The sequence below is a fragment of the Brachyhypopomus gauderio genome, unplaced genomic scaffold, assembly GCF_052324685.1.
Source record: "Brachyhypopomus gauderio isolate BG-103 unplaced genomic scaffold, BGAUD_0.2 sc80, whole genome shotgun sequence".
NCBI classification, from domain to species: Eukaryota; Metazoa; Chordata; class Actinopteri; order Gymnotiformes; family Hypopomidae; genus Brachyhypopomus; species Brachyhypopomus gauderio.
In genome coordinates, this window is record NW_027506901.1 from 892,740 (window position 1) to 905,265 (window position 12,526).

The 12,526-nt window shown below is 48.4% G+C and overlaps 1 protein-coding gene across 3 annotated transcripts in view; it reads left to right on the forward strand.

Annotated features, from left to right (window-relative positions):
* The first annotated feature begins 8,867 nt into the window (after positions 1–8,867).
* nova1 (NOVA alternative splicing regulator 1) overlaps positions 8,868–12,526 on the forward strand; it is a 34,012-nt gene continuing 30,353 nt past the window's right edge. For 2 of the 3 annotated variants that reach the window (XM_076991020.1, XM_076991021.1), the window contains exon 1: positions 11,394–12,329. In XM_076991020.1, coding sequence (XP_076847135.1) covers positions 12,326–12,329 — 4 coding nt within the window. In that variant the 5' untranslated portion in view covers positions 11,394–12,325. Of the gene's footprint in view, positions 9,099–9,275; positions 9,553–11,393; positions 12,330–12,526 lie in introns of those variants that run through there. The other variant, XM_076991022.1, reaches the window with a different exon arrangement.

Below are 12,526 nucleotides of genomic sequence, written 5' to 3' on the forward strand. Positions count from 1 at the left end.
CTCTCTCTCTCTCTCTCTCTCTCTCACACACACACACACACCTCTGCTCAGATTTATTGTAAATGTCACACAAATAGTGTGGGGGAAGTCATGGTCTGGTGGTAGGGAACGGGACTTGTGACAAGAGGGTCGTGGGTTCGATTCCCAGCCAGAGTGGCTAATCGGGAGATTCGGGAGGATTCCCGATGGGCCAGCTCTTGTCAATCTCTAATTTGGGTCGATTGGGAGGGAAAAATAATTTTGGGCCGGATTTGGGCATGAAACTCCCAAAATGGCTGAAAAAGGGGTCCCCTCCGGCCCTGGCAAGGCACCTAACCCCAACTGCTCCCCGGGTGCCGGGCTAGGGCTGCCTACTCTGTTAAAAACATCCTCTGTTCATCTTTATATTTTAATTTTGCTGTGCATCTTTCCCTGCCATTTTGAGAGCAAACTTGACACAAATTGTTTATTGAAATGATCTCATCCTGACTGGGAAGCTTGGCGGTGATTGACGAAAATACCGGAGTGAACTCAAGCTAAGCGAACAGCATATTAAAAAACAAACACAAACGTTGATATAAACACAAGGCGTGATGTGCTTCAGGACTTGGAGGAGGTGGGCGCACACTATGAGCTCTGTTATGTATGCAACTGTTGTTTTCTAGGTGAAAATTAGATAAACTCCATTATCAACACTCGATACAACGCCACTGACCTGCACTCACCTTTAGGAAGAAGAGAACAGACAGTGTCAGTAGTTTTGAAGCTCCCTCAGTCGTGTGCGGTGCCTTTACTGCACCTCGTATGTGGTTTATTCCAAACGTGTGACAGAAGACCGCGTCTCACCAACGAGATTCAAAGCACAATCACAATAGCACAGATACTTCATGCCGCTAGTCTCACGTTTTCCATTACACCGGTTTAAAAAGTGTTAGCGGCTCGCTAGGCTTGTAAACAAACCGCGCACCATGAAGATGTAGCAGTGTGTTGTCCTCAGAGCTGATGAGGTAACCGGGTCACGACACAGACCATTTGTGCAGGTGAGAGTGCGGACCGGCTGGGGAGCCGCTAAGCCCCCTACATTAACACTAACCTATACTTTAACCCCCCTACACTAACCCACACTGACCCCTACACGAACACTAACCCATGCACTAACCCCCCTACACGAACACTAACCCCTACACCAGTGGTTCTCAAACTCTCTCATTCCCCACCTCAGAAGAAGGGGAAATTCCACGCCCCAAATACAAATGCTAGTTTTAAATTAAAAATGTATTGAACTAAATTCAATAGGGGTGGCGAACGTAATTTGTTGACGGGGGGGCCGGTACAAATTCATTAAAGGGCCGATTCTAGCCCTGGTTCACACTGTTCCGCAGACATTTTAAACATCCGGGGCTTATGAAAACTGAACAGGCATTAAAATGACAGGCTTAAAAAGGTTAATTTCTTCCAATTGCTTGCGCCCCACCTGCAATACCTATGCACCCCACTAGTGGGGCGTGCCCCACACTTTGAGAAACGCTGCCCTACACTAACCCACATTAACCCCTACATGAACACTAACCCACACTAACCCCTACACAAACCCACACTAACCCCTACACGAACACTAACCCCCCCACACTAACCCCGTTCACTAACCCACAGTAACCCATACACGAACACTAACCCCCTACACTAACCTCCCTACACGAACCCCGACACTATCTCCCTACACGAACCCACACTAACACTAACCTACATTAACCCCTACACAAACACTAACCCCCTACACCAGGGGTGCTCATTACGTCGATCGCGATCCACCGGTCGATCGCGAAGGAAGTGTCGGTCGATCGCGAAGGAATGTGCATAGATCACGTCACATAAAATAGTAGTAGATGAATCGCACATCTGCAGTGACGGTTGTATTTGGATGGATTGACATTCACGGTAGCCAATCTGCAATCCACTCAACAAATTACGTTCGCCACCCCCCCCCCCCCCCCCCCCCCGGCTCAACAAATAATGTTCGCCACCCCCCCCCCCCCTCAACAAATTACGTTCGCCGCCACCCCGGTAGATCTTTCTGACTTGGTCATCATATAAGTAGCTCGCAAGCCGAAAACTTGTGGGCACCCCTGCCCTACACTAACCCACACTAACCCCTACACAAACACTAACCAATACACTAACCCCCCTACACTAACCCACACTAACACAAACCCCTACACTAACCCCCATTAACCCCTACACAAACACTAACCCCTACAGTAACCCCCCTACACCAGACATTTGGACTCGAGTCCGACTCGAGTCACTAAACTGATGACTTGTGACTTGACTCGACAACGTCACTGAAGACTTGTGACTTGACTTAGACTTACCTTTACTGACTTGGACTTGGAATTGGACTTGAGCTTTAAGACTTGAAATCCTTATATTAACATAATAAATAAGTAATATAGAATCACAAAACTGGATCATTTTTTATTAAATGGTGCCGTAAAATGTAAACTGCTCAGCTCAGTTTATCCGTAACCAATTGGGGGGGAGAGGGGGGAGGGGGGGTAGCAGCGTTGAATTTGTGCAGAGATGACGAGCAACATGCTCCCAAATTTGATCCTGTTCAATTATAAAGATTATGCTGTTGTGAATAAAATAAGAACTGTGACATGCAAGACATGTGGAGTCAGGATAAGAGATGGAGATGCAACCACTTCAAACTTTGTTCGTCATTTGAGGCTACACAAACAAAAGTAAGACTCTGCTATGTATATTTAACATAATGATATAACGGTTAGCTAGCTAGCTGGGATGTGATAACTCAGGGGTTATCACTAAGCTGCATCAATTGTGTTAAATATTGAAATTACATCTGGTGACTTGACTGGGACTTGACGTTTAAGACTTGGGACTTGACTTGAGACTTGATTGTATTGACTTGGGACTTGACTCGAGACTTGATTGTGAAGACTTGAGACTTGTTACTTGCAACTTAGTGACTTGTTCACATGTCTGCCCTACACTAACCCACACTAACCCCTACACGAAAACTAACCCATACACTAACCCACACTAACCCATACACGAACACTAACCCCTACATGAACATTAAACCCATACACTAACCCACACTAACCCCTACACTAACCCCCATTAACCCCTACACGAACACTAACCCCTACACCAGTGGTTCCCAAACTTTTTCTGCCGTGCCACCTTTAGTACACGGCACTTTTTTTTGTCTTTTTGTCTTATCTCCTTTTAATGTTTCTTTTTATTTATACTGTAAAGCACTTTGAGTTACATGTATGTATGAAAGGTGCTATACAAATAAAGATTATTATTATTATTATTATTATTTAGTAGATAAGAATATTTTTGCGCCCCCCTACACCCCCCCCCCCCCACATGTGCACATGTTTTAAGCCTGGTTTAAGTATAAACCAGGCTTTACTTCCAAGCTCCGCGCCCCCCCTGCAATAGCTCCGCGCCCCACCTAGGGGGCGCGCCCCCCACTTTGGGAACCACTGCCCTACACTAACCCCTACATGAACACTAACCCATACACTAACCCCCCTACACGAACACTAACCCACACTAACCCATACACTAACCCCCCTACACTAACCCACACTAACCCCTACACGAACACTAACCCCTACACTAACCCACAATAACCCCCCTACATGAACACTAACCCCTACACTAACCTACAATAACCCCCCTACATGAACACTAATCCCCCTACACGAACATAACACACACTACTACTCAACTCAGCTTTATTTATATAGCACTTTATAAATAGCCATGGCCGGGCCAAAGTTCTGTACATAGGATACAATCAGTTAAAAGAACATAGCAAAAGGTATGTATACATACCTATACATGTATGTATAACTTGTTAAGAAATAATACAGTATCAGGGTTGCCAACTCTCACACAATGAGCGTGAGTCACACACCATACATCCGATTTCTCACGCTGAAAAAAATCTAGTTTATTCATCTCTGATCTACATCTATGACTCAATGAGTGGGGGGCGTCAGAGAATTTCGAATGTAAATTGTTGACGGGGGGGTGGGGGGGTGGCGAATGTAAATTGTTGACGGGGGGTGGCGAACGTAAATTGTTGAGGGGGGGATTGATCGATTGCCAGTGGTTGGCCCCACAGCGAACTAGTAACTCGTTGTGTCTCACGCTCATTGCGTTAGAGTTGGCAACCCTGGGTCTTATTAAGGGGGCGGGACACTTCATCTCAGGACACTTCACCTGAGGGCCCGTGGACCACCCAAGTGACGGGGTGGTCCACGGGCACTTTGTGGCCTGGAGTGCCGTCCGTGTGATGGAGAAGGTACCTGTAGCGTGGTGGGAGAACCGGGAGGCAGGGGTGCCTCAGCATCCACAGCAGCGTCCAATCCCACCACACCGATGTCACAAGCAGCAGGGACCTCAGTGTCAGATCTGTATGTGTCCCATGGAGCAGGCTGAACAGAGTGCAACATGTCAACATGAGCGTCACGCCGGCCAACCGGAGCCTTGGGCCTGTACAGTGTCAGCCGGTCTCTGTACAACAACATTTTTTCTCCCCCATTTAACCCTATACACAACCTCACTGAGCTGCTTTATCACAGAACACGGTCCCACCCAACTGGACTGTAGCTTCGGGCATAGGCCTCTTGACTATTGTATAACCTCTAGGGTTATACAACCACACCTGCTGACCCAAGGACAGCGACCCCCATTACACTGCGCGTCATACGCCCTCTTCTGTTTGAGGCTCGTGGCTCCCTGGGCGTCCCTTGCGACCTGGTGCGCGTCGTCTAACCTATTTAGTAGGTCCTTAACAAACAACGGACCGGGCTCATACGGCGGGCCTGCATCTGGGGCCGCTCCAAAGGCAAGGTCTATGGGTGTGTGGAGTTCCCTGCCAAACATAAGGCATGCAGGGGTGAAACCAGTCGATTCCTGCACCGCCGAGCAGGACTGCGGACAATCTCACGTCCCAGTCTCTCTGATGCCTGCTAGTGACCATAGTGAGCTGGATCACCAGCGTGCGGTTGAATCCCCCTGCAGGTGCAGTGGTGTAGTCCTACTTTTGCTGATCCCTAGCAATTTGCAGACTTCACCCATAACCTCAGACTCAAAATTTCGCCCTTGGTCACTGTGCAAAGTTTCCAGGACCCTAAATTGACAGAAAAATTCGTAGACCAATGCGGTCGCCGTCGTGCTCGCACTCTGTTCCGGCACGGTGTACGCCTCAGGCCACTTTGTAAAGTAGTCCATCGCAACGAGGACGTATTTGTTACCTGCCTCAGTAACGGGGAAGGGACCCATGACGTCTATGGCGACCCTTTCCATTGGCGAACCTGAACGCATAGGGATCAGCGGCGCCCTGGGTCTCATCGCTGGTCCCTTTTTGGGGATGCAATGGACATATAGTTTGACGTCACGTCTACAACCTGGCCACCAAAACCTTTGCCTTAGGCGACGCAGCGTCTTAGATACCCCAAAGTGCCCACAGAATAAATTCTGTGTCAAATTTGGGATAGGCCAGTACGGGCGCGCTGCACAGTCTACCCTTTAACTCTCTGAACGCATTCTCACACTCGGGTGACCACACGAATCTCGCCCTGCTGCCAGTAAGGCGATGAAGCCGTGCTGCGACCTCTGCAAACCCCTGTACGAACTTCCTATAGGACACCAGGCCTACAAAGCTCCTGACCTGCTTAGTGTTCGTCTGGCGAGGCCAGCTCTTCACCGCCTCCGTCTTTGCTGGGTCTGTGCTAATCCCCTCACTGCTAATGACATGGCCCAAGAAATTTAAAAGCTGTTGTAGCAGATTGCACTTCATTGAGCTTCAATTTGGCGTGACGTATCCTATTCAGGACCGCGTCCAGGTTCATTAACGCCGCCTCGAACGAGCATGTGTGCACCAGTACATCGTCAAGGTAAACAAGGCATTTAGAGTTCGGGACCCCTCTCAGGACCTTCTCCATGAGTCTTTCAAACGTCACAGGAGCATTACAGAGGCCAAAATGTAGCACATTGAACTGCCACAGTTCTTTACCTATGGTGAATGCAGAGCGTTCCTTGGCTGACTCGGTGAGGGGAACCTGCCAATAACCGCTGCGCAAATCGAGGGAGCTAAACCATGCAGACCCAGCAAGCAGCTCGAGAGATTCATCGATCCTCGGCAATGGGTATGCATCAAGTTTCGTGACAGCGTTAAGTCACCTGTAGTCTACACAAAACCTCCAATTCCCGTCTTTCTTTTGTGACATTACGACCGGTGAGACCCACGGGCTGTTCGAGGGTTCAGTTATGCCTGCCTCAGCCATGATATTGATCTGCTCCTCAGATCATAAATGGTAGGCGGTGGGGTCTCAAACGGGTCAGCCTTGCGTCGCCTGTCACGATGTCATGCGTAGCTAGACTGGTTCTAGTGCAGTCGTTTTCCGACAGGACGAAAATGTCCATGTAACCTTCTAAAAGTGACCAAACTTTGCCCTTCTGCTCTGCAGTGAGATTGCCCACGCAAACGAGTCCATAGCTCGCAGACAGCCTCAGCGATGTCCGGGCACCCGTGCCCACCTCGGTTGGCGTCCCCATGTGCCAAATTGCCCTCTAGACGTACCACCGATGATGCACCATGAAATGAAACTCCCCCGGTCTCGCAGTTTATAACTGCCTCTGCACGTCTCAAAAAGTCCAGCCCTAATATGCATTTGTCGCAGGTATCGCCGAGCCAAAACTTATGTACGAAGTGCCCCCGCCCGAAGTCTACCCTCACTAAAGTGTGTTTGCCGAGCACAAGCCTCTCACCCGTTACTGTGGTAAGGCAAATTTTTTCACCACCCAAAATCCTAACATTAGACCTAATTGCCCTAGTGTTGTAGCGTAACACGGAAACGGCTGACCCGGTGTCGATTAAGGCACTCACCGGCTTGTCATTGACCATCAGGGGGGTGTATAGTCCATTTATGCCCAGTCGGCGTGAAGGTAGCGAGGACTCGAGTGTGCATTCGGAGGCCTTGTGATCCGGTAGCTCACATCTCCAGCATGTCATCGTTCGACGTCCCGCAGCTGTCGGACGCATTGTGGGTCCTCTGGAAAGCACCAGCTCCGCCCTCTCCGCCTCTTCGATCGCAAAATCCAGCGACGCCGGGTCCTTCAGCAGGACGTGCGTTTGTAGCTCAAAAGGTTCCAGTGCCTCCACGAACCTGTCTAAGGCCAACCTTTGTCTGACTTCCTCTGGGAACGCCGGATACGCCTGCCGTACCAGCAGCGTGATGTCAGCTGCCAATAGCGCAAGGCGTTCGCCATGTGCGCGCCGTCTTAGTGTCAGTCTCTGCCTCGCCACGGCGCTTAACGGCTGCCTGCCAAAGCGTACCCTCAGAGCGTTGCGCAGCACGGTTAGATTGTCGTGTTCCTCCTCTCTCAGTTTAATGAGCGTATGCTTAGCGTGGCCTTGCAGTGATAGGCACAAATGTGCCGCCGTTTCGTAGTCCAACCATCCCATTCTGTTTGTTGTGATCTTCAGCTGAGCATTGTACTCAGCCCAGTCGGAAAGTCCATCATACATGGGCAGTTGGAGCAGTGTAATGAGTTTGTTCCGGCCCGAGGCACATGCCGCTATTTCGCTGCAAGCCGGCATAGCACGCTCCGCACGTACGCTGTTCTGACCCGCATTGTGTCCCCGCTCCTCGGTGGCCTCCATCGCCGTCATTGGTTGGGCGTCATTGATGCAGGCGGCGCCGCTCCGCGTCTCCGGCCAGTACGCTCGCCGCTCATTCCGCTGATCAGCTTGTAGCTGCTCTGTCGTTTTCGTCTTCGCCACGTTCCGTCCATCTGCATCTCTCCGCAGCTTCGTTAGTGCTCTTTCTTCCCGTTGCACCAGTTCGTCCACCTCATCAATCTCGTTCAACAGTTGACGCAGATCGCCCAGAGGCCCACTTTGTGACACCACTTGTGGCGCCGGTGAAGAAGGAGACTCACTCAAGAAGCTCATTTTTGCAAGAAATGCGTTTTATTGAATAACAGTAATAACTGTTCTATTACTTTATTTTTCTACACAGGTGCTTTGGCGGCAGTCATGCCATATCACTGCACACATTTCACATTGATGGTGATTTTTACTCTCCCCAACAAAAGGTCCCCAAAGCATTCCCACATTTCCATAAATGAACTAACACAAAGATGCATAAACTGCCATGTTAAGGAACATTAACAAACGTAAATCTCCCACCCTGTACATTTCCCAGCATCCTCCGCTAGTCGGTGGCGGAGCTCATAAGTCCATATTCCCAGCGTCGTCACAATATATATATAAATATATATAAATGATCTCAAATTCTTTGTTCTCCGTAACAATATATGGTAGTATAAAGAAACACCCCTCAAATACAGGGGAAGGAACATTTAGGCTAAAGTACTTAAAAATGCTTGAAATTGTAACTACTTCGTTTCACAACAAATAGCTGTCTGACTGAAAAATTCTCTTGTATTACGTAACAAATACGAGCCTCTTGTAATTCCAGGACGAAACATGAGAGAACGTGAAGGCGTTAAGATTGGGCGTTTTCAAAATAAACAACAATTTAATAATGGGATAAAAAGCGAATTATTTCAAATATTGTCGAGTATATTTATAAATATATAACTTAATTTAGTTTAAGGTGCTGGGAAATTTTGAAATGGACCGTGAAAGTGACGTACAAGTGCTTGAATTCCACCTTGCAAAGGTGTATGAGGTGCACGAGCTCGCGAAGCACCGTGATTACGTCATTTTCGGTGCGCGGACCCTCGCGTCTGTGTCGCGACGCGTCAAGTATAAACAGAGGCGGTTCATAAAAGCCGAACAACAACACGTTTCACCCCCAGTGAGACCTAAAGATACCAGCCCGATATTTAAGTTCTGAGACTTATTTTTAACACTGAGACATTATTATGAACTATATAAGGCAGAACAGATATTAGCCTATCGTCCTCTAGCAAGTCGTGCTTAACCGCTTTTGTTTTCTGCAGGTTAAAAACGACTGTAGGCTAATGTAAAGATTATTTTAGGTTTTTTTACAAGCAATTATTTACAACATTTGTTAGGTGAAACGACAGATAAGCATTTGCACGTAAGCCTATTATTTAAGTTTTTGTTTACTTTAATTTTATTTATCTATTTATTTATTTTACGATCCATAGACATGACGCTCTCGTGTTCTCTGAACACTGTTAGTGTCTTTTATCTTATATATCTTAAACTATATCCGGCCTGTGTCTTGCTAAGTGCCGCCTTTACCTGATCTTAGATCACGTGCTGCAGAAAGTGGTGGAAAAGTTGGAGCGCGCGCGGCAGTGATCACAACGGCGCAGCGCGTGGGGAAAGTGCAGCTGTCGCGCGCCGCAGTAAACGCGCTTTTGTCATTGTAATGTTCCCCTGGAGAACAGTGCTAGACACGGAGCCCCGGCCCGGCCATGCCTGATATCACCGCATGTACTGGTGATTAACACTGGGAAACGTTGAAGACTGACAGCATTTAAAGAAAGGCGAGAGTTATGGATGTCTTTTCTGCATCATGGGTTGGTGTAAGACAAAGACGTCTCGTCTACATAATTTATAATTAATATGTTTGCTGTATTGCCATCTAACTTTTCTCGTACACATTGTGCATAGAGAGCAAAACAAGCTATTAAAAGTTTGATATATGTAAAGAGAGAGATGTACATATACTGTATATGATCTTTGACACATAATGATGGAATCTTATTTATGCAAAGACAATTCTCTGACCCCTAGTACAATCATGTACTGGAGTGTATGTGTGTATGTGTGTGTACGTGTGTATGTGTGTGTGTGTGTGTATATGTGTGTGTGTGTGTGTGTAAATGGCACATTAATGCTTCTCTCTTGGATATGTGGCAGTCTTGTTTGTGACTATGTGTGCAGGTGCAGGTGCCATTAATATGTGCATGTGTGTCTGCTTATGTTTGGAAGTGTGTTTGTGTGAGTGTGTGTCTGCTTATGTTTGGAAGTGTGTTTGTGTGAGTGTGTGTGTGCTTATGTTTGGAAGTGTGTATGTGTGTATGTGTGTGTGAGTATGTGTGCATATGTTTGGGATTGTGTGAATTTTTGTGGATGTGTGTGAATGCAGTACCATGCGAGGATGAGAATGTGTGTGTGTGTGTGTGTGTGTGTGTGTGTGTGTGTGTGTGTGAATGTGAGGATGTGAGTGTGTGTGTGTGAAATACCAAAACATGTGAAGATGTGAATGTGTGTCTGTTAGAAGGAAGGACACAGGTGCCCTTGCATTATGTGGATGTGTGTGTGTTTGTGAATGTGTGTGTGTGTGTGTGTGTGTGTGTGTGTGTGTGTGTGTGTGTGTGTGTGTGTGTGTGTGGATATATGAGTGTGTGTGTGTGTGGATATGAGAGTGTGCATATGATGGTGTTTTTGGATGTGAGAGTGTATATATGTGTGTGTGTGTGTGTGTGGATATGAGAGTGTGCATATGAGTGTGTGTGTGGATATGAGAGTGTGTATATGAGTGTGTGTGTGTGGATATGAGAGTGTGCATATGATGGTGTTTTTGGATGTGAGAGTGTATATGAGTGTGTGTGTGTGTGTGTGTGTGTGGATATGAGAGTGTGCATATGAGTGTGTTTGTGGATGTGTATGTGTGTGTGTGTGTGGATATGAGAGTGTGCATATGAGTGTGTGTGTGGATATGAGAGTGTGTATATGAGTGTGTGTGTGTGTGTGTGGATATGAGAGTGTGCATATGAGTGTGTGTGTGTGTGTGGATATGAGAGTGTGTATATGAGTGTGTGTGTGTGTGTGTGTGTGTGTGTGTGTGTGTGTGTGTGTGTGTGTGTGGATATGAGAGTGTGCATATGAGTGTGTGTGGATATGAGAGTGTGCATATGAGTGTGTGTGTATGTGTGTGTGTGCATATGAGTGTGTGTGTGAGCGTGTTAGGAGGAAGGACACAGGTGCCCTTGCAGTGTGTGGTGACGTGAGTGGACTCTGAATGGGGCAGGTGGTGGAGGGGGAGGGGCTACAGAGAGGCCTCATGTATTCTAGAATGTCCAGTCCAAGCTCAGGACGTGATTGGTTTGTCAGAGCAGCCCATTCTCCTCACAGTATTCCAGCACATCCTCTCTGCTTCTCACACTGCGCAATACACATGTCAAAACATACACTTCACAGCGCACACGCCCACAGCACACACGCCCACAGCATATAGTCTCTTTGACGCTATGAGATGAAAATTGGCAGTATGCAAATGAAGAGTGACCGTGGGGGTTAGCGAGGACGCCCCTCCCCCCAGACACACACACACACACACACACACACACACACACACACTGGTTAGTGTAGCTGTGTAGGACTAGGCGGTGATTTAGATGGCCAGCCCCTCCACGCTCTCTGCAGCACCCCCTCCCTCCTATTCTCACATCGCTCTCTACCTCTCCCTCTATACCTTTGTCTCTCTACCTCTTTGTCCCTCTCTCTACTTTTCTTTTTCTGTGTCTCTATCTCTCATTTCTCCCCCTGTCAGATTCTCTATCTTTTGGCATCATTTGTCTTTCCTTTTTTCGTTCGTTTCCACTCTTTTCTGTACGTGTTTTCCAACATGGCCGTCCGAGGTCCTTTCTGCACCTCCTCTCTGCCTCACACAAGGTCACTCCCTCACTCTCTCACTCCCTCACTCTCTCTGTACCTCCACAACCTTCTCCTCATCCCACCATTCCATCCTTCGCCCGAATGCTGCGTGGGGCGCTATGTCTTCTGCTGTGCTGCGTCAAATTGGGGGGTGAAGAAGAAGAATGCCTGTATGTGTATGTGAGTGTGTGTGTGTGTGTGTGTGTGTGTGTGTGTGTGTGCGTGTGTGTGTGTGTGTGACGTTGAGGAGGGGTGCAGGGTGATTGGACGCGCTAGGTGCCTCTCTGTTCAATGCAGCAGCACGCTGGAGTTCTCTATGAATATGGATGAGTGAGAACGGAGACTGATGCAGTGAGGAAGATTCCCCCTTCAGTCCTGAACACACACCGCCTCTCTGAACACACACCGCCTCTCTGAACACACACCGCCTCTCTGAACACACGTCTGCACACACGGCAGTTGCAGTTCTCTCACTACCACACACACGCACAGCGAGGGTTCTGGGATGGAGTGGGCGACTTTATGAGTCTCGTCCCCCTGCGTCTTGGAGACCGACCCGGGCAGCGAGGCTGACGGCCCCGTTCTTCGACGCCAGCTCCGTTCTCATGGTCGTCCGTCCAGCGGCGCCCGGCACTGTTACCGCTGCGCGTCCCGCCTTCATGCTGTCTGAGCAAATCCGGACCACAGCTCGCCACAATGGGTGAGACACGGATCAACCCCCCTTTTGTTGACTTGTTGAATGCGGTGCGCCCGGATGGGTCGACAGCTTTTTTTTGTCTTTGTCTGTGTGTGTGTGTGTGTGTGTGTGTGTGTCGGCGTTCATTCATTCATTGGAGTCGGAGTGGGTTGTTTGTCCTTGCTGCGTGACCAGGACGACCCCCCTTTTCACATGTCGGG